This window comes from Rhinolophus hipposideros, assembly GCF_964194185.1.
Source record: "Rhinolophus hipposideros genome assembly, chromosome: 25".
NCBI lineage: Eukaryota > Metazoa > Chordata > Mammalia > Chiroptera > Rhinolophidae > Rhinolophus > Rhinolophus hipposideros.
In genome coordinates, this window is record NC_138071.1 from 20770174 (window position 1) to 20789636 (window position 19463).

Below are 19463 nucleotides of genomic sequence, written 5' to 3' on the forward strand. Positions count from 1 at the left end.
GCGTGAGAAGCGTGCGCGCTCACGTCGCGGCGACGGCGGTGGCGAGCGGCGTCACGGCTTAGAGGGGGGGGCTGACGGCTTCTGGCGGGTGGCGGTGTTGGAGGCGAGAGCTTGCTTAGCCCGTATCGCCTCTGCCCCAGGAACCGGACGGACAGTGAGGGAACGAGGGTCGTTTTCGGGGGCTGCTGCCTTCCACGTACGCGTCGTCGTCAGGAGCGCAGCCCGGACTCTCCTGCAACCCCTCCGGCTCCTTTTCCGCACGCCTCGAGGCGGCAGCGGCAACCGAGCGAGACAGCGTCTCACCTTCCCCCGGCCCTTCCCCTTGTCCCCCCCGCCCGAAAGGGCCCGGTCTGCGCCCCACCCCCACCTGTCCGCCTGCCCGCTACGCCGCCATGTCGGCGCAGGCCCAGATGCGCGCAATGCTGGACCAGTTGATGGGCACCTCCCGGGACGGTAAGTCTCTGCCAGTGCTCTGGGGGTGGGGGAGGGGATGGGGAAGGCGAGGAGAAGGGGCTCCGCGGGCGCACCTGGGCTTGTGTGTGTGTGGCTGAGTAAGGGGCTCCCAGATTGGTAACACGAGGTCCCGGCTCCCATCCCATCCAATCAGGGCTGGGCAAGCGGCCTGGGGGGGCGGTGACCAAGCGGATTGGCGGGAACTGCTGCCAATGGGGTCAGGCGGGGCCTGGAGACAGAAAGGAGAGTTTGAGCGTTCAGTGTTGACTTGGCTGGGACGGGAAGAGCCCCACGTCTCTCTCTCGTAGTCCGACGGCCAGTTTTGTGGCGGGATAGTAGTACCTGCGGACCGCTAGGGCCTCCGCCCCCTGAACTAATCCCTAACCCTGAGTTGTGGCATCTTCCCTCGCCGCCGCCCTTCAGAGTATTTAGAGAGGACTTCCCCCGCCCCCTCTTCTGGGTCCGGAGGAAACCTTTTCTGTGAGCCCCGTCCCAGAAATGCACTCGCGATCCCCATAGAAACAACCATTCTTATGGAAAAATCTGACCCAAACCATGGTTTCTTGAAGTGGGTGTGTTTGGCCCCATTTTGTGAAAAGAAAAATGTGATGGCCTGTTTTTTTCCGAGAGACCTCCATTTTGTTAGACAATTTAATAGAGGCTTTGTTCAGTAAATATTGACAAATCTTGCATGTGCCCCACATAGAGCCATTTTGAAAATATGCCCCGTGAAGTAGGATTGAGGGGAACAACGATTCTGTTAGGTCCTTAGGTTAGACTTTGTGTAGAAAACCACTGATTGCTGGATACCTTTTATAATAAAGAGAATTTCTAAATCAAAAGATGAAATGCTGTTGCTTTTTTGTTGATGATGATGAGTAGTGTACTCTTTCCAGTTCAGCTCAAATCCACACGGATGTGGAGGAAAGGCCTAGTTCAATACTTTATTAAAAGCAAAATAAAACACTTGTTTATTTTTTTTATGTGGCTTGTTCAGGCAAATAGTTTCTTAGCCATGAATGAAATGCTTTTTTCTTAACAAGTAATTGAAATTGTTTGACATAAGAGAAAAGGCACACTCTTAAATTTTAAAGTCGCTCTCTTTTAATTTTCTTGAGTGCTTTGCAGCAAAATATGTGAGTAGATTTTTAAAAATTTATTGAATTCAGATATTTTTGGCAATGCATATTTAGAATGGCTTTTCAGTATTCACAGTTCAGTTTTAATAAAAACCCGTATGGGGAACTTTTCTTTGTAGGACAAAGATGTAGACGGCAAACCTCCTTGTGGTTGTGCAGAGAGGAGGGGAAGGCTGGGAAGGAAATGAATTTTATTTGTGCAGTAAACACTTGAAAGTTAACATTAATGAAAAATGCCACGGGAGAAACTTACCCTTTTTCACTTTTAGATAAGAGTGGTCATTTTATATGTGCAGCATGTCTTCACATTGCTCCTTTTACATGATGAAAACAGTATTGGGAAGGGGCTTACTCCCGGATTTTAGTTGACAGAATAATTAATCTTCGTAATAAAATGATAGAAATCATTAAAGATTTGCTTTATATGATCCTTTTCATTCTAGATGGATACCATTTGTGGTACCTCCTGAATGGATTGAATTTCCTAATTTTGCTGGGAGGGTAGTTGGATCAAAGCACACTACCATCACCTGACAAATTTCTGAACTAGGCCGCTACCTAATCTAGTATTGCCGAGCTCAGTCAGACATATAACACGTGTAATATATTTGACTGAGCTTTGCAGTATGTATATATGTATAATATATATACGTAAATGTATTCATTTCTGTGTGTAGTCAGCAGAAACATGAATTTCTTAAAATCCATTCTGTTTTGTATACAAATAAATTTATATTACGGGATTTTTTTGCCTCTAAGAGAATTTACCAATGAATTCATGTTTATGAGTCCACAGTATCATTTAGCTGAAATGACTGGATTGTCACTGCTTTGTTGGGCCAAAAGTAAGAAACATACTGCTTTCAAGGAAAAGAATTGAATGTTTTTCTTAGATATCCAAGTTCTTTTATATGTACAAGATAATAATCAGAACATTCTTTTCCTTCTTACCAGATAGTTAATGAGTTTACATATTTCATTTTATGATTCAGGATCTTTAAATAATTAGGATTGTTCTTTTTTAGCATACTGTCAACTTCAAGTTATCCAGGGATAGGGGAGCATGGATACGTTCCTCAATAACACCATGTAATTTGAAACCATATAATGGGAAGCTTTGTATTGGACCCAGGAACAGCTTACAGGGAATGCTGTTTTGTGTTCTTGGCACTAAGAGGTGGAATTGGGGATCCGAGAGGTAGGAGAGAGGTGGAAAAGGTAGGTAGGAGGTATTTGAGGCAGCCCTGTCCATTTTTTTTCTTTTTTTAACTTTTAATCCTAGAGACTAACTATAAAGCAACTACTGTCTTCTAGGATAGTGGGACTCAAGGTGGCAATAAGGCCCTCAACCCTCAGTGTCCTGTCTGTTAGGGAATCCGAAATGGCACAGGAGGCCCAGGGCACTGGGAAAACCTTGCTTCCCTTTCATGTCTCCCTGCTCCCAATAAAAGATTGATTCCGTCTTCCACTCCCCAAAAGCAGAACTTTTAATTAGTTTCTTTTTAAACTCCTTGGAGATTTAAGTCTGTTAAATGTATCTTATTTGGGGTTACTTAAATTATTTAGATTATCTAAACTCCACTGAAATCCTCAGGAATAGGAATTTTAGTGGCAGAAAAATGGAGAGGTAATTTTGGATCATTGGGCACTTCCAGAAAGGATAGTCCTGGGTGAGTGGTGGAAGTGGGGGGCTTTGGAGAACCAGAGGGCAGCATGATGGTGCTGGGAGGCTGGGCAGGGGGATGACCAGGAGGTGGGAGAGGAATGCTTAAGGGAGGTGGGAGGGCCAAAGACAAACTTTGCCTTCTTTGCAATTTTGCCTAGGGCCCTGGTGGTGGCAACCGCCTGTGTGCCACTGAAAATCGTGCCGATGCCTGGCATACTGCATAAATGGAAGCAGGGTACCGCGTGAGTTGAAACATTGGTCACACTATATAAAGTTTGTATATGTGAATCAGTGTAACTCATACCCATGTAACTGGGGGTCTGACTGTATTTGGATTTTTCTAATAAGGCATCATGGGCTAAGGAAAAGAGCACTGGGCTGAGACTCAGGAGACCTGGTTTCTAGGCCCAGCTGTACCTCTAATTGTAACCTTGGGTAAGTCACTTAACCTTTTTTGCCTCAAGTTAAATCTATAATTTGTTAAATGGGAAACCAAATAATTTCCTATGTTATACTTAAAATATGTTGGAAAAATAAGTATATTTTTAAGTTTTCTAGAAGGGAGGAACCATAAGTAGATATAAATTAGTTAATCTATCTGAAGTTTTAAGATATATTAAATTTTATAAATCCCTTTCTGTTTTAGTTGTTAGCATTAAAAGAAGGGAGAGGGATAATTTGTTTTTCCCATTTGAAAGCAGGAAGTAGCAAGACAGGAAAATTCAAGTACAGGTTGAGATTTGTCTATGTGACACTTGGAGGAACTCAGTGTCCTCACAGACTTTTGTGCTGAGTTGTTAATCGCAAGGATTTCCCTTAGCTAAAGCCCTTTTTCCAACAAATACAATTTGGTTTTGGTTAAGTCTCTGGTGCTGACCCCAGACAGGCCTGGCAGAGTACAAGAGATAGAAACTAAACAAAATTGATGGGGTGAATTTAAATTATATCCTAAGTTTAGAAACTAGGGAAGTTATAGTTTTGTGGACTCCATACCTCTTATTTGTTATAACCTTTATATGTGATCAGAGACCATCTTTGAAAGGTTAAAGCAGCCCAGAATGACAATCTGCCCTTAAAAACAATGGTAGACTAATAGAATGTAGAATATAGCATAGAACTTTATAGCATCATTAGTTGTCCAACGTGGTTAGGGAATGTGTATGGCAAATTAAGGCTTTCAGATAATTTTAGCTATTTTTGATGGTAATCTTCCTAAACATATGGTAATGTACTTCCTCAGTTAATAGAGTACATTAATCAGAATTTAATATTTTTGCTGATCAGTTATATGGTACAGTAGTTGTAGTTTATGAGATGTAAAATTAAAAGGATACTCATCTTAGGAAAATGCAGTTCAGAAAATCATTCACTTGTCCCTAATATATAAGCTAGTGATACATAACTGTTGAACCTATATACAGTATGACATTACTGCCTTCTGCAAAATAAAGTATTAATTCAAAGACTGTAGTAGTCTTTTCTTCAGTGGATTTTCTTCATAAAGTCATCTTTACTGTAATCTGTGTTCTTTGACTTGTCATCAACATTGAGAGCATTTTCTTTTAATTTTCTTTCATTAACATAATGAACCATATTTATTTCTTGGTCACTTGTAAGCCATTCTTCTATTCCAGTTGGATCGTTCATTTTAAGTGAAGGAGGCGTAGCCTTTAATATACAAGTTATTATTTTTGATATTAATGGGGTATCTTTAGAACTTGTAAATTCTTTAATAGTATAAGAAATTTTAACAAACAATGTTGAAGAGTAGTTAAACATACGGTTAAACAGAGTTTTAGTCAATATTTGATTTAATCAGAGGTCCAGGCATATCAGAATCCACGAGTTTGTTAACACCCACAGTGAATTCATGTAAAAAGCAAACAAACCTATAACTCATTTTGCATTTTGAATTCTGAGTATTTCTAGCTACCGAAGCCCAGAAAACAATAATAGTATCACTTCACACAACCCTGCATTGTCCTTGGATTCTCTACAGTTGTTTAGCTCTCCTCAAGAAAGCTTTATGATTTTTAGACATTCTTTTACTTTGGTTAAAAAATTGAAACGAAAGAAAAATCATTTCGTCTATCACTGCATAAGCTCTATAAGCAGCAAGTAAATGCTTTGATTTGGGTAAAATGTCATATTAGCATAAATGGTACTGAGCTGCATGTTCCAGATGGGTAGCAGGAACTCAGGAGCAAGTAGGTATCTGGTTCAGCGTCAGGTTTAGTGAGTCCGATGATGCTCAGTACCAAGTGGTTCATACAAACGTTAAAGTTGGAAGTTGCTAAGCATTCAGGCAACCAGTGGGGTTGCAAAGATAGGCAGGCGCTCCTCAACAATGGGATTCCAGGAAGGGGCTGGAAATAGACTGAATCCTAGAAGCCCAGGGCTGTTAGTATAGTGCTTGAAGAAACAAGTGATTCTGCTACCCAACTTAATCAATCTACTAAGAAATTGTAAACTAAAGATAAAGTTTGAAACATTTTGCTAGAGAAAAAATGAGGGAGCGGGAGAGAGGGTAAGTTTCTGATGGGAATCTTATGGATTCAGTGCCTGCAGAAAAGTCATTCTGTCCTTTTTGGTTTAAATTCTTACGCACTAGCAGCTGCTAGCGTAGAAATTGGAAGGCATGGCCAAAATAGGTGAGTTCATCAATTTTGTAAGATTATTGAGATTATGGAGAAAAGTAGTTTGTAAAAACTCTGAAATTGGCTACAACTTCATGTTTTTGTTTTAACTGAGTAACTTACGACTTTGAAAAGTCAAAGCAATCAGAGAATAACATATAGCTCTGTCAACTGAATAAATGTCATATTTTGCTGTTTAACGTGGGCTAGAGAAAGGGGTCTATGAAACGTTTCTTAAAAAAAAAACAACCACTCACTAGATATCGAACCATGCGTTCTAATTTAGTTGTGAACCATCTGCAATCATGTTTGATCTGTGTGATTCAACATGAAAAGAATTTAAGCAACTGCCCTTGCTGAGTCTTTTGTCCTATCTCCTGAATGCATGGTAAATTGTTTTGTTTTTATCTTCTTGAGACCTCAGTTTTCTGCAGACCTCAGTTTTTTCTTTCAGAGTTAAACTTTCCAAAGTTTAAAACTTTCCAAAGCTTTGCCTGTAAATGAAACAGGTTGGATATTTTTTGGATAGTATCTGCCATACACCTAGCTGTTCAGCTGCTTCTGAATTCCGTTAAACTATTAGTTTATACAGTACAGTGGTACCTCGCTTTTCAAGCATAATCCACGAGCTCTGAAACATTTGAAAACAGCCGACAGACACCTAGGCCTCAGGATCTTGCACTCAAGGGAAGCTGTGTGACATATTGGACTTCCGAGGCGTGTTCGAAAACCAAAGCATGTATTTCCTGTTTACGGCCTTCATAAACCAAAATGTTCGTCAACAGAGATGTTCGAAAACCGAGGTACCACTGTATACACTTTTCAGTTACTTGAGGGTATGTTGTAGATCAGGGCGGGCAATATGGCCCACCTGCTTTTTTTTTTTTTTTTTTATATATATATATATTTTTTTTTTTAAGTATTTTTTTATTTTTTATTTTTTTGTTGAGAGCCCACTGGCCCATGTGGGAATCGAACCCGCAGCCTTCGGAGTTAGGAGCACGGAGCTCTAACCGCCTGCGCCACCGGGCCGGCCCCCACCTGCTTTTTGTAAACAAAGTTTTACTGAAATACAACCATGCCCATTTGTGTACGTATTGTCTATGGCTGCTCTGCCTTACCAACAGCAGAGTTGAGGAGTTGCAACAGAGACATGACTGGCAAGCTTAAAATATTTGCAGTCTGGCTCTTTCAGAAAAAGCTTGTTGACCACTTTTCTAGATCAGTGGTTCTCAAAGTGTGATCCCCAGACCAGCAACCTTAACATCACCTGGGAAATTGTTAGAAATGTAAATTCTGAAAAAAAAAAAAAAAAAAAAAGTGTGTGTGGGGGGTGGCTGGTTAGCTCAGTTGATTAGAGCGTGGTGCTCATAACACCAACGTTTCCAGTTCGATCCCCGCATGAGCCACTGAGCTGTGCCCTCCTTAAAAATAAAAAACATAAATTCTTGGGCCCACCCCAGACCTACAGAAATTCTGGGGATGGGGCCAGCAATCTGTGATGCATTTTTTAAAAATATTTATTTATTTATTTTCCTTAAGGAGGGCGCTGCTCACACTGGCCCATGCAGGGGCCGGCAACCTTGGTGCCAGGAGCACCACACTGTAATCAACTGAGCTAACTAGCCATCCCCAGCAATCTGTTTTAAGAAGCCTTCTACATGACTTTGATACACATTAAAAGTTACCCCCAAGAAATTTGATAAAAATTTTTAAAAAGTTTGCGAAGCCTTGTTCTAGATAAATGTTTCCCAAGTGTTAGCCACACTTATCACCTTTAGTATTTTTTACCGTTTTCTATTAAATAATCACTGTTAAGTGAATGAGTGGTGTTTAAAATGTCATGTTGGTGAAATCAAATAACATCTAAATCATGCATTGTGCAAATCCCATACTTGAAAAATACTGTTCTGGTTATTCATGTGAAAGGAACGATGCTTGAACTGTGTGTACCAAAGCCCCAAAGTAGAAATGGCTGGCCAGAAATGCACACCTGTGAGATGGAGCGGTCTCGGAGTCCCTAGAGATGTCCACCTAGACTTCTAGAGTGACATTACCTCTTAGCTTGATTTCTCACCTCTCCACTAGTGTTTCAGTCTGTGGTGGTCAGCAGTGGATCTTACCAGCCTGTTCCATTGTAGGACTGTGAAAAGGTACCTGGTCCTGAGGAAAGCTGCTTATCAAAGATAACCCCTGGACAAGAGACTGGGGGAAGTGGTTGTGATTCTACAATAAGGACCAGGAACAGCTGGGCATGCTTACTAGGAAAACAGTTGATCCACTTCAGATTCTAGAAACCATGTATTTGTATTTTGAGAACTTCCTGTGTTAATGATTTACTTTGCCTGTTAGTGTTAAAGGGAATACATGGTCTTCTGTATATTTATTGGCCCAGACATGGTCTTCTGTATATTTATTGGCTGATGTGCTTTCGGGTGTAGTAATTGGTAATAGAATAGAATCAACTTTCCTGAATACCCCAGGTTGCTTAGTTGCTTTAGTTATTTCTTCTTTTCCTTTTCTTAAAGAATATGGATATATTTATTTCTCTTGTCTTTTGGTGCTGCAATAAAGTACTGACATGGGACTCCAATCCTAGAGGGACTGAAAGTCTAGTGAGGAGTGAAGAATTTACCCTTGAACAGTTGTGTTTACATTTAAGTGATGAATTCTGTGATACTGATTATAGGTGTCTAATTTTGAAAAAGTTTAAGAAATACAATCAGACACCTATAAGAACAAACAAATGTTATTTTGTGTATTTCCCTCAATTAAAAAAGTATTTCAAATGAAGTCCCTTATGTTCCCCTAGACCAGGGATGTCCAAACTTTTTCCAACATTTTTCACCAAGGGCCATATTCGGTAAAATACACAAACAGCCGGGCCACTCACTAGAGGTGAAGTACGTATTGCCTCACCTGGTTTATTTAAGTAAACTAAATATATTTTTGGAATTTGCTGCGGGCCAATAAATGAATCGTGGGCCGCAGTTGGCCCGCGGGCCGCAGTTTGGACACCCCTGCCCTAGACAGTCTCAGTCCTTTTCCCAGAGGCAATCCTTGTGAATTAGTGTGTATTCAATGTGACACAGTATTTCTGCTGTTTCAGTAGTTTGTAAGGCTCAGTCTCCTTCATGGTAATCTCTGTTTTTCATTTTAACTTCCTCATTGAGTTGTGTGTCACTTCTGTCCTTCTTTGATATTCTCATTTCTTTTTCCTTTTTATTTTTTCGTTGGCTTTAGATTTGGGGAGGCTTTGCTTAGCCTTTGTAGCTATCATCACCCTGTGAGAACTTCTCTTTTTAATAGTCAATCACTTTTGCTTTGGTTCTTTTCAGCTACTTCTTCATAGCCAGAGATAGCTTTCATTACATCTAATTAGGTGTATTGAAAGTTCTGGATGATAGAAAGCACCAGATGATCCAGAGTACCAGTGTTACTGTATCAGAATTGCAGCTCTGCAAGTAAGTATCAAAATATAATTTAGCAGGCTGCAACTTTTTAATGACTGGCTTTCCTTTATAACATAAATATCCATAAAACAAATTCTATATAATCGCCTTTTAGAACTTAATTTTTAGGTAACTATTCAAGCTTTTCTAATGTATTTCTTAAATCGAAGAGGGGAAATACATTGATAGATTTCCTAAAGCATATATTCCCCCAGAAATATGATGGCATAGAGTGGCCAAGATGCTTTGCTTGTATATGAGATAAGATAAGTTGTGGCAAGGGGTGGAATAGAGCCCTTGGAATATAGCTACTTTAGTATCTGTTCTCACATTTCCATTGCCATTCTGTTAGCTCTTAAAGACCCTGTAAGCCTTTTCTCTTATTACCAAGGCTGTTTCCCAGTCTCGTTCCTTACAATTTTGTCACATCGATTTTCATAGACAAGTAGGCTGGTAGGTTTTAAAAATTATTTTAGCATTATTAATCTTTGATCGTATTCAGCAAAAATGTGCTTGTTCTGGAAATTTCTTCTGCAATGGGCATTGTATTTTTAAAATGTTGGGCTTATCATGGGGATTGTGATGAAGGTGTTAATTGGTATCTATTTGTAATTATAAACGTATACAACTATGTAAAAGTATTAAGAGGGGTAGCTTTTCTGAACTGTATAGTGCCCTTATTTTTGTGTTTTCTAGGGAAAAGAAAAGCTGCTACAGTAGTGTGATTTTATAAGTTCTGTTAGAAAGAAATGACTTGATGTTACATTTGGAAGGGAGAATGCATAACTGGTTTATCCCACTGTCGTTTTTGGTTGAGTACACTTTCTTTCCTTATGTAATAAATATATTCCTGAAAAGTTTGACATGTATCAACTTATATTAAATGCTTTCAAAGTATCTATAATCATTATGTTAAGACATGGTAGTGGGTTCTTTTATAAATGAATCCTATACTTTGAACTGTATAAATATGCAGTGAATTAACTGAGTGTATTTATTAAGGGAAAATGGAGTAATGAGGGGTTTTTTTTTAAAGGTTAATTACTAAAGGGTTCCTGTAGGTGAGTTTTAGACTGAATTCTAAAGGAACAACAAAGGTAGGTGGGAGAAGTTAGTAGAGTTGGTGAGGAACTTGGAGGAGGGTGTAAAAGTGATCAGATTGGTTCTTTAGTATAATAGTCACCATGCAGCTGTAGTCACCTGCTTTTACCTTGGTTCCACATGAAGACATAAGGGTTTACTAGTACAGGACAGGCAGGTCTCCTTCTGCCCTGTACTGGACTAGAAATTGGCCATGGGTCTTTATATAGTTCCCACCTTATCATGTGGACTCAGTAGCTTATATTGTAAGAAACGGTAATGAGGGTGGAACATTTCTCTGCATTTGAGGATTCAAGGGCACCGGGAAATGAGAAGTTTTAAGCTTTCAGGTATACACCTTTTTTGTAGCTCTGATTTCCTTTTCACTGAAGGCGTATGTTTTTTATTTTAGAGGGAATGTGCCTACCCTGCCCCAAGCCAGCCGTGACATGTGGCCCCCAACAAGTGTACCTGTGGGGACAGCTTTGGTTGTCACATTGGAGAATATGGGAGGGCTTTCCCTCTCCTGCCCCATTTATGAACTAGGGGTTGCTTCCATTTGTGTACTGTTGAGTTTTCTCCTCTCTATTTTCCATAAGCTAAGCTCTAAACTAATCCTGTACAAAAATATTAATTAGTTGTTTTTATAAATTGCTTGCCATTGATGCCTGATAATATGCAGTAAAATAAGGATTCTACATACCATTATATATGTCAAATATTACAAACTTTAAGGTTCTTTTGGAATTATAATACTAAACTCAGTTCACTTTTGCTTAGCCTTCACAGTTGTTGATCACATAGCATGGTCATCCACTCACAGCTTTAAAAAATACAGGGAGCATCGGAGAGAATGGGTAAAGTAAAATTTTGATGTTTTTAAAATAGCACCTAAATCTGTGAAAATTGGTTTGAATTATTGCTTGTATGGGAGGGAGAGGGTGGGTGGCACTGGAGGGGAGGGGGTGGATATTGGGAAAATAGCATGCACCATATAAAACGATGTCAGATACCATCTAAGTTTTAAGTGTTACTACAATGTAAGTCTATGTCAGTTTCAGGAAAGACAGGACCATAAAATGGTAGTGTTGGGATTTACAGTGGGCTGTTTTCCCTCCCAACAGATTGAAGGGGATTTTGAAAATAGTAGTATTTGAGTGTAATTTGTACAGGAGTCTTCTTTTCAGAGTGGTCTGTTCATATTCCCTGAGTGAAACTGCCTCAGTACCACCTTAGGCTCCGCGACATTGCTCAAAGATCAGGAGAGGAAAAACATGCATTATAGTTCTCATTGTATATCTTGACTCAGGTGTTCCCTGATACAGGTTATAATCCATGAAACTCAGGAAGGGGTTGAACAAAAAACAGGTAGAGAGTTTGTTACTCTGAAGTTAGTTGGTTGGTAAGAAATACTAATAGAAATTTTGATGCTTTCATTCAAATGAACACTTTGCCCGCCAAAGTTCTTAATCAAGTTTCTAACTCTAAAGACTTGGCATTGTAGTTATGTATACAGTCTACTGAAATTATTGTGGCGGTTAAGAGGGCAGAGAGACCTCCTGGTTTTTACGCACAGGACATTTTGTCATTTTGTTGTTAAATAGCTTAGTCTAATCTCTGCCCCGTTGTTTTTAAACTTTTTTAAATTTGTTTACACACTGAAAATCTGGATTGAAACAAAAAATGAAAAAGTTATTAAAGAAATCAGATTTTTACCCCAAAAATATTCTGGCCCCAACTTTGCTATTCCCCTACATGAAGCCATTTGCCAAAACCAAATATGATTTATTTACTATTCCCCATTTACTATTTACTTACTATTCCTGCCTCTGTGAACTTTGTCAAAGATTGTTACTCCAGTTATTCCAATTTGGAATACTCTTCTTTCTTTTGGTCTAAATCCAATCTTTCCTTCAAATTTTGGCTTCTGCGTCTTATTTGAAGCATTTTCTAACCTCTCCAGTCCTTGGTGGTCATTCTAGTCTTAGAATTCCTGAAGTACTACTATTTGAAACATCCATTTGGCACTTGGATCATGCTGCCTGGTATTATTACTTGTTACTTCATTTGAATGTCCTGTTTCTGTAGCAAAATCATGAGCTCCTTGAGGGTATAGAGCGTGTCTTCTATGCCTCTTTGTAACCCCATTGCCTAGAACAGAAGATGTGTTCACTAATAGGTTTGGTTCTATCATTTGAATCCAATATTAGTGTAACAGGGCATTTGTTTTTTTCTTGTTATTTTTATATGATTATATGCCCAGAAAATCCAAAGACAAGTACACTGAATTCATAAAATAATTCTTTGTATTATAAGATTTGGTTTATATTTGCATTCTATATTAATCATTGTGTTGTGCTCACCCCACCTTTTTTTTTTTTTTTTTTTTTTTTTAACAAATGGGTACTGTTTTACCTAGTTTCTTTTGAAAAACATGGTTTGGGCCAGATATCTTGAAAGAAACCAAAATTACCAGTATTTTTAATTTAAAATTCTTTGTTGGTTTAGCCAAACTCTACTTTCATGGCAAAAACCCAAATTTATTAAATACTACATGGACATGGTAATGTAGCCAAATTACTTTAAATGTTACCAAATTACTTTAAATTACTTTAAATGTTAAAATCTCTTAAGTAAAACTTTAAAAATATCAGTAAACAGATACTCAGTTACTAGTCCCTCAGGGTATCTCAAATTAAGAGTCTTAATTCACTGTTTTAAAAGTTGCTGTGATACATAGGCTGATATTTGATAGCTGTGTGTATTATTTAATGCAGTTAGCAAATGTGTAGAGAGCCACCACTTATATACAATGAGAAGTTGTTTTAAAATACTTTCTGGCATTTATGGAAACTAATTTTTTTAAAGCTCATCAGGGATAATGTGTGCTGAATTCGTATTTGGAATAGTTCATATTTTATCTGACAGCTGTGTCTTCAGGGCACATGTATCTTAATATTAGATTTAATGCGATTTCTGAAACTTGAGGAAATGTTTGCTTGGTAAAATTTCTGTGAATCTTGATTTTATTCTAAGGCCTGGTTTACAATCTTAAGCCATTAGTATGTAGTTCGACAAAACACTGAAAAGAGACTGCTGCTGCATTACCGAAAAGCTTAGATACTTGTAGCAGGGAGACTCCTAGATATAGAAGGTAGTTGTTTTCCTCTACTTAAAAAATTTATATTTAAATTTCTTAGTATAATTTGGGTACAGATTTAAAATAAAACTTCTTTTTTAATATGTTAGGAAGCAGAAAGCCTCTAATACAGCATTGTCATTCTGGTGTGAGCCTATCATCATACCTACCAGTCTAACATGAGCTTTAAGGCCCTCACCAAAGTCTCAATGAAATATGTATTTTTTTAAAAACATTTTGTAAAATCCCAGGTGGTCCAAGAAGCACTATTCCAGAGTTCTATCCTTGGACTTTTACCTCTGGTCAGTAATATTTTTCTCTTAGTGCTCATTAAGTTAATAGTTGAAAAATAAAACACCCTGATTTTGTTCACTTTTGTTTTCATATACAAGAATCTTTACAGTCAACATGTACTTCTAGATGCTGTATTGAAATTGCTGGCAGAGTCTATTGCATACAAACTGAACAATCTGGCCCCTTGTTTTATTTGTAAAGGTTCAATGTATCTATGCCTGCCTACTTCAATCTGCAAGGGAGTGTCAGAAAGGCCCCGCATTCGCCGAGCCGTGAGTTACTGCTAACTTTTCAGATGTGTTAATGAATGTGGAACAAAAGCAGTTGTGTTTAAAAGGAAAAAAGGATCATCAAAATAACCTTTATTATAGTAGCAGGCGTGAACACTAAATGAATTATTCCAAATTGTGGTGTCAAAAATAACCTACTTAGAGATTAGCCTCTAGAAAACCTATTGTTGAACTGCTCTGAAGCTATCATTTTAGCAGTAAATCACTTTTTAAAAATCTTTATATACTCTGGTTGCAAATCAGAATGTTCTTTAAGTCTTTTTAACCAAGTTAAAACAATTTGAACAAAATCTTACCCCACCTAAAAATGACAATATTTAGTTAACTTTGAATTAAGCTCTTCAAAATGAGACCATGTTAAAGGGGTAAAGTTTTAATCTTTCTGTAATTTACATGTGAAAAACAAATTAATTTAAATAATTGAATCACTTCCTAGATGAAAGTTTTTGGAGTGCTCCAGGCATCATGTGAAGTATAATTTTATTTACAGTCTATTTTGGTACCAACAGTTCTTGCTTCAGTAATTCACCAGTAGGTTTTCATTCATCAGTGATGATATCAGTTTAAGGCTAAACCAAAACACCGACATTCCTTAGGGCTTATGTACTGTACATAGAGGAAACATCCTTAAGAGTTTTTCCTTTTTTTCCCAAAGAGATTCTAAGCAAAAAAAAAAAGTGTAACTAACATCTGTATTTTATTATTAGAGCTAGTTACCTTTCTTTTTCTTAGGTTCTTTAAAATTTTGAGTAAATAGGCATGTTTGTTTAGCAGGTTGGATGCTTCTCTTGCTTAGGTGTATTGTGTTACAAGAAGACACAATGAATTTAAATGTATCCAGTTTGACCATATATAGCACAGGCTACATAAAACTTGGAGGTATGGGACCTTTGGAGGCATTACAGTTAACTTTTCATTTAGGCAATGTGCCTTTGTTTGACTGGTGTGTAAGTCCTTCTTCCAGGTTTGTACGCTCTTAAACACGTTATTCTACCCTCTCTAACTCCTCCCAGCAGCAAAAGGGAGACACTTCAGCTGGAACAAAATAGTGGAAGAAATGGCGTCTGGGGTTCAGTGGGGATTCGCAGTGTGTATGCAATGTTTGCAAGATTACTTTTTATGTTTTTCAATTAATGTAAATAATTACAAAATAAATCAATGCTTAGTGTCAAGTAGGGAACGTTGTAAACCAGTAGAAACTCTCCTAGTGGGTCTGCTACAAGTCGCTTAACCTCTCCAGGCCTCAGTTTCCTCATCTGCAATGTGAAGGAGTTGGACTCGATAATCATTAAGGTCCATTCCTGCTCTAAATCCTATGCTTTTCTGAATTACTCTTTTTAACTGAATGCATTGCTTTCCCACTTTGACTATTTGAATTACATGTGCAGTACACATACTGCAACTGCATGTTGTCTAAAATAGTTTTTCTGTAAGATATTATAGAAAAAAACTAATCCCTCTTGAGCTGATTTATAAATGTGTGTGTGTGTACGCACACATAAAAAGCTAGTGATAGGAGGAGGGATCTCAGGAAATAAACATTTTCCAGTTGTTGTCTAACCTTGAATGTTATTAACTTTCCTATATTACAGGAGATACTACTCGTCAACGAATCAAATTCAGTGATGACAGAGTATGCAAGAGTCACCTTCTCAACTGTTGCCCTCATGATGTCCTCTCTGGGACTGTACGTATTCATTAAATCTATTATTTGATTATTGGCATTCTATAGAAAGGAAGTACTTGATAAAGTCTTAATTCCTTGTCAATTTATTGCCCAATTTTTTAAAAAAATCTGTTACAGAAGGGATTTGCATGCCTTGTGTGTGTGTTTAGATTGATTTAAATCTGCAAAACTGAGATCCCTCACAAAAGTAGTTGCTATGCCTTTATAATTTTTTCTATTCAGAGCAATTTTTTAAAAAAACATTTCTTGTTTGGAGTATAGAAACAGTTACATAGCAGTTGTACTTTCAGTTCAGAAATAATATAAATTATATTAAAAACAGTTTTCTTTACTGTTGAGCAGAGTAAACTTTATCCAAAACATCATAACATTTAAGATTTGTCATATTTATATTGGAAATCATTGTAGGGAAAATATATTAGTAAATACTTAAATTTGCACAGCCTAATGTGTGAGTAGTGTTGTCACTTAAAATTTATTTATATGGCTGACTCCTAATAATACACAGCTCACTTAATTTAAATGCTGTGTTTAGTGATGTTGGTTGATCTCAGAATATCATTTTAGTTTGGAAGATAAACCACATGATGATGGACCTATTTAAATGGAAAAACGGATATGATCCCTTTGGTTTGAATTTGGATGAAATCATGACGTAGGCAGGAGCTTCCCTTCACAGGCTACATCTGATGGCAGAGGAGGGCTAGAAGGGGCTAAACATTTAGCTGACTTTCTCATTTACCAGAAATAACTGAAATGAAGATTTTCAACTTTAATTTTCAGAAGCGTTAAGTTCCTTTTCTTACATTCTTCTAAATGAGTGGTTTCTTCTTGGTAGGAAGAGTTAAATGCTCCAAACAGATAGGCATCGAGACAAATACAATATAGGAAACACCTCTGACTTTTTCCAGTAGGAAAAACGGTTGAAACTGTATAATGTTAAAAGGAAAAAAGAGTCTATATTAAAAATACAGTACTACATTTGTAAAAAGTGTAATACTACAAGGCAAGAAACCCTGTTTCTGAGCACTTGAATTAGGAGTATGACAGATAATTAACCCTCATATCTATAATACAGTTGAAATCATCTGCAGTATACTTTGATTCTCCACATTTACTGTTGTATTCAATTTAACAATTCATTTTATTTAATGGCTAAATTATCACTTCAAATAAATTTTGAGAACAAAATTTAATTAACAAAATGGCAGAATTCAGTTTTTTCCTTTTTTTGTTACATAAAAAACAGCCATAGCAAGACTGACATATTGTTATAGTCTTCAAGTTGGCATTAATAATGGAAATCTAACATCACAGTTGTGTTTTACATTGTATGTTGCAGATAATGCTATTTATGTTCATTTTTTTCATAAAACAATTCTATGAGGCATATGATTCACAGTTAGCCTCAATGATAGTGACTTATTCAAAATCATTCAGTTCTGTTGATTTAAAGTAAAACTGGGACCAAACACAAATTTTCTGAGGTATAGTCTTATTCAGTCTGTTTTCTACTCTGTAGGGAATACTAACTCCATCATGTTAAGTAAAAATGAGTGGTTGGTCTTGGACTTTCCTTGTAAACTTCTTGCTGGTGGGTTTGTAAGGTGGCATATTTTTTTTCGAATTTTAACCTCTCTGAAATACACATCTCAAAATTGTGGATAGAAAAATGCTATCTTAATTGGTAACATTTTTCTCATGGTACAGAATTTGATGAGGCTTAAAATTGTTGATAGATTATACAAAAAAAAAACACAGTTTAGGGAAGCTCATTTAAAGGCACTAGCCAGGGAATCTCTGGACGAGAAATATCTCCCTTTTGTCATTCTGATAGAGAAGAGATTATCTTAAGTGAGGATGGGGTTTAGTAGTTGTGAACCTCTGAGAATTTATTTAAGCAGTTTAAGGACTGGCTTTAGGGCTCTGTGAGACTCCAGGGTTGTTGCAGAGTGGTATTCTTGAGAACTTTAAACTATCTATAGTGTGACTTTCTCATTACCTATATTACTGAAAAGGGCTATTTATAACAGTTTACCTTATGGACAAATGGTTTGCAATTACAGAGCTGTGACTTCCTTAACAACCAATCTCTGTAGAACAAACAAATGCTTTTCTGGCACAGGGTCCGAACACTTCATACCTCTTTACGTTAAAAATGACCTTTTCTCTTTTTTTTCTTTTTCTTCTTTTTTTTTTTACACATTACATGGAGGATAAAAAGAACTGAACGTTGATTTAGTAATATTTTTTGTTTGTTATATAACTAAAGGTTGCCCTTTAGTTTTCATGACCTTGTTCCACAGATCTGTCACTCTTATCAGATATGATTCACCAATATTCTATATTTTTTAGCAGAAGATGACACAGAGATGTATTCTCTGGCTTCATTCATTATAAAGCGGTTCAACTTTATATCCAGCACTTGGTGATAGTGAGTGTGGTTTCTAAAAATGTACTCATAACTGACAATTAGTATGGAATATTTTTGGAATTAAGTTGGATGAAAATGCCTCTGTGACATTGTACCTTTTATTAATCTAGTATAACTAATTCTTTAGCTAATTATTCAGAGGAAGCAAAATGTAGAGCAAAGAATCAAAATAATTGTGTGTGTATGTTATCTTTGGATTATGATTTTTATAAGAAGCGTGAATATTAGGAAGCTAGTATTTTTCAAAGGCTTGGGTTGTTTTCCTATTCATCTAGAATATTTTCTTGATTTAGTCCCACTTTTTTCTTCTCTTGGCACACTTGATTTCTCCCTGTTCTGTTTGTAGACAGCATTCCCTTTTAGGCAAAACAAAAAACCCAGGTAGAATGGTCATTTCCTCCCACCCCCACACACATCTGGTACATACCTTCCCTGAGGGAAGATAAGTATATTGAAGTACTTAAAACAAAAAAAATATTTCCATCTAGTTCCTAGTGATCTGGGAAAAAAATATTTGATAGTAATAATTTACAGAAAGCATTAATTCTAAGTCAGAGATGGTAACAGAAGCTTGAAATTTAAGACCTGCAGGGATGGAAATGTTTACTCTCATAATGTGCCTGTCCTCAATTCAGAAATGGCCACTACTAATTTTGTTGTAGCCTTCATCATAGTATAATTTTAGCATTGACAGGTCATGATGTTTTCTTGCGTAAGGTCATCATTTTGTAGATGGGAAAAATTAAAGTTCAGAGAAATTTTGCTAGTCAGACGTCACATAATTAAAGAATCACAGTATATTCTGCCACAGAGGAATCTCCAAGTAATTTAAATCTAAATGCTTTTGAAATGTTTTTTGTTGTAAGTTTTTTAGATAACACAATTACCTAGGGTAGTGACTTTCAGATATTTCTGCAATGTCCTTGGAGGCATCACATGTACTGAGGACATGGGGATAGGCCAGTCTTTCCTATTTCAAGTAGAATTTTGCACATTTTAAATATAGAAAATTTGGGGAAGTATACAAAATTCCAGGAAATTTTGTTTAAAAAAAAAAGAAGCTCTGCTCAGAAATAGAATTTAAATTTAAAGAACTGATATTGAGAAATACTTAGGAACAGGGATAAAGTAAAACTTTATCTGCCTTTTTGAAGTGATTGGATGGAAGTTACTGGTTGTAAAACTATTTTGAC

The 19463-nt window shown here is 37.2% G+C and overlaps 1 protein-coding gene across 1 annotated transcript in view; it reads left to right on the forward strand.

Annotated features, from left to right (window-relative positions):
• Nucleotides 1-19463, forward strand: part of LOC308492946 (putative RNA-binding protein Luc7-like 2) — a 63284-nt gene continuing 43821 nt past the window's right edge. The window contains 6 exon segments of the mRNA XM_081038477.1: nt 1-453; nt 3417-3500; nt 14061-14131; nt 15163-15210; nt 15213-15236; nt 15742-15836. Coding sequence (XP_080894603.1) covers nt 3463-3500; nt 14061-14131; nt 15163-15210; nt 15213-15236; nt 15742-15836 — 276 coding nt within the window. The 5' untranslated portion in view covers nt 1-453; nt 3417-3462.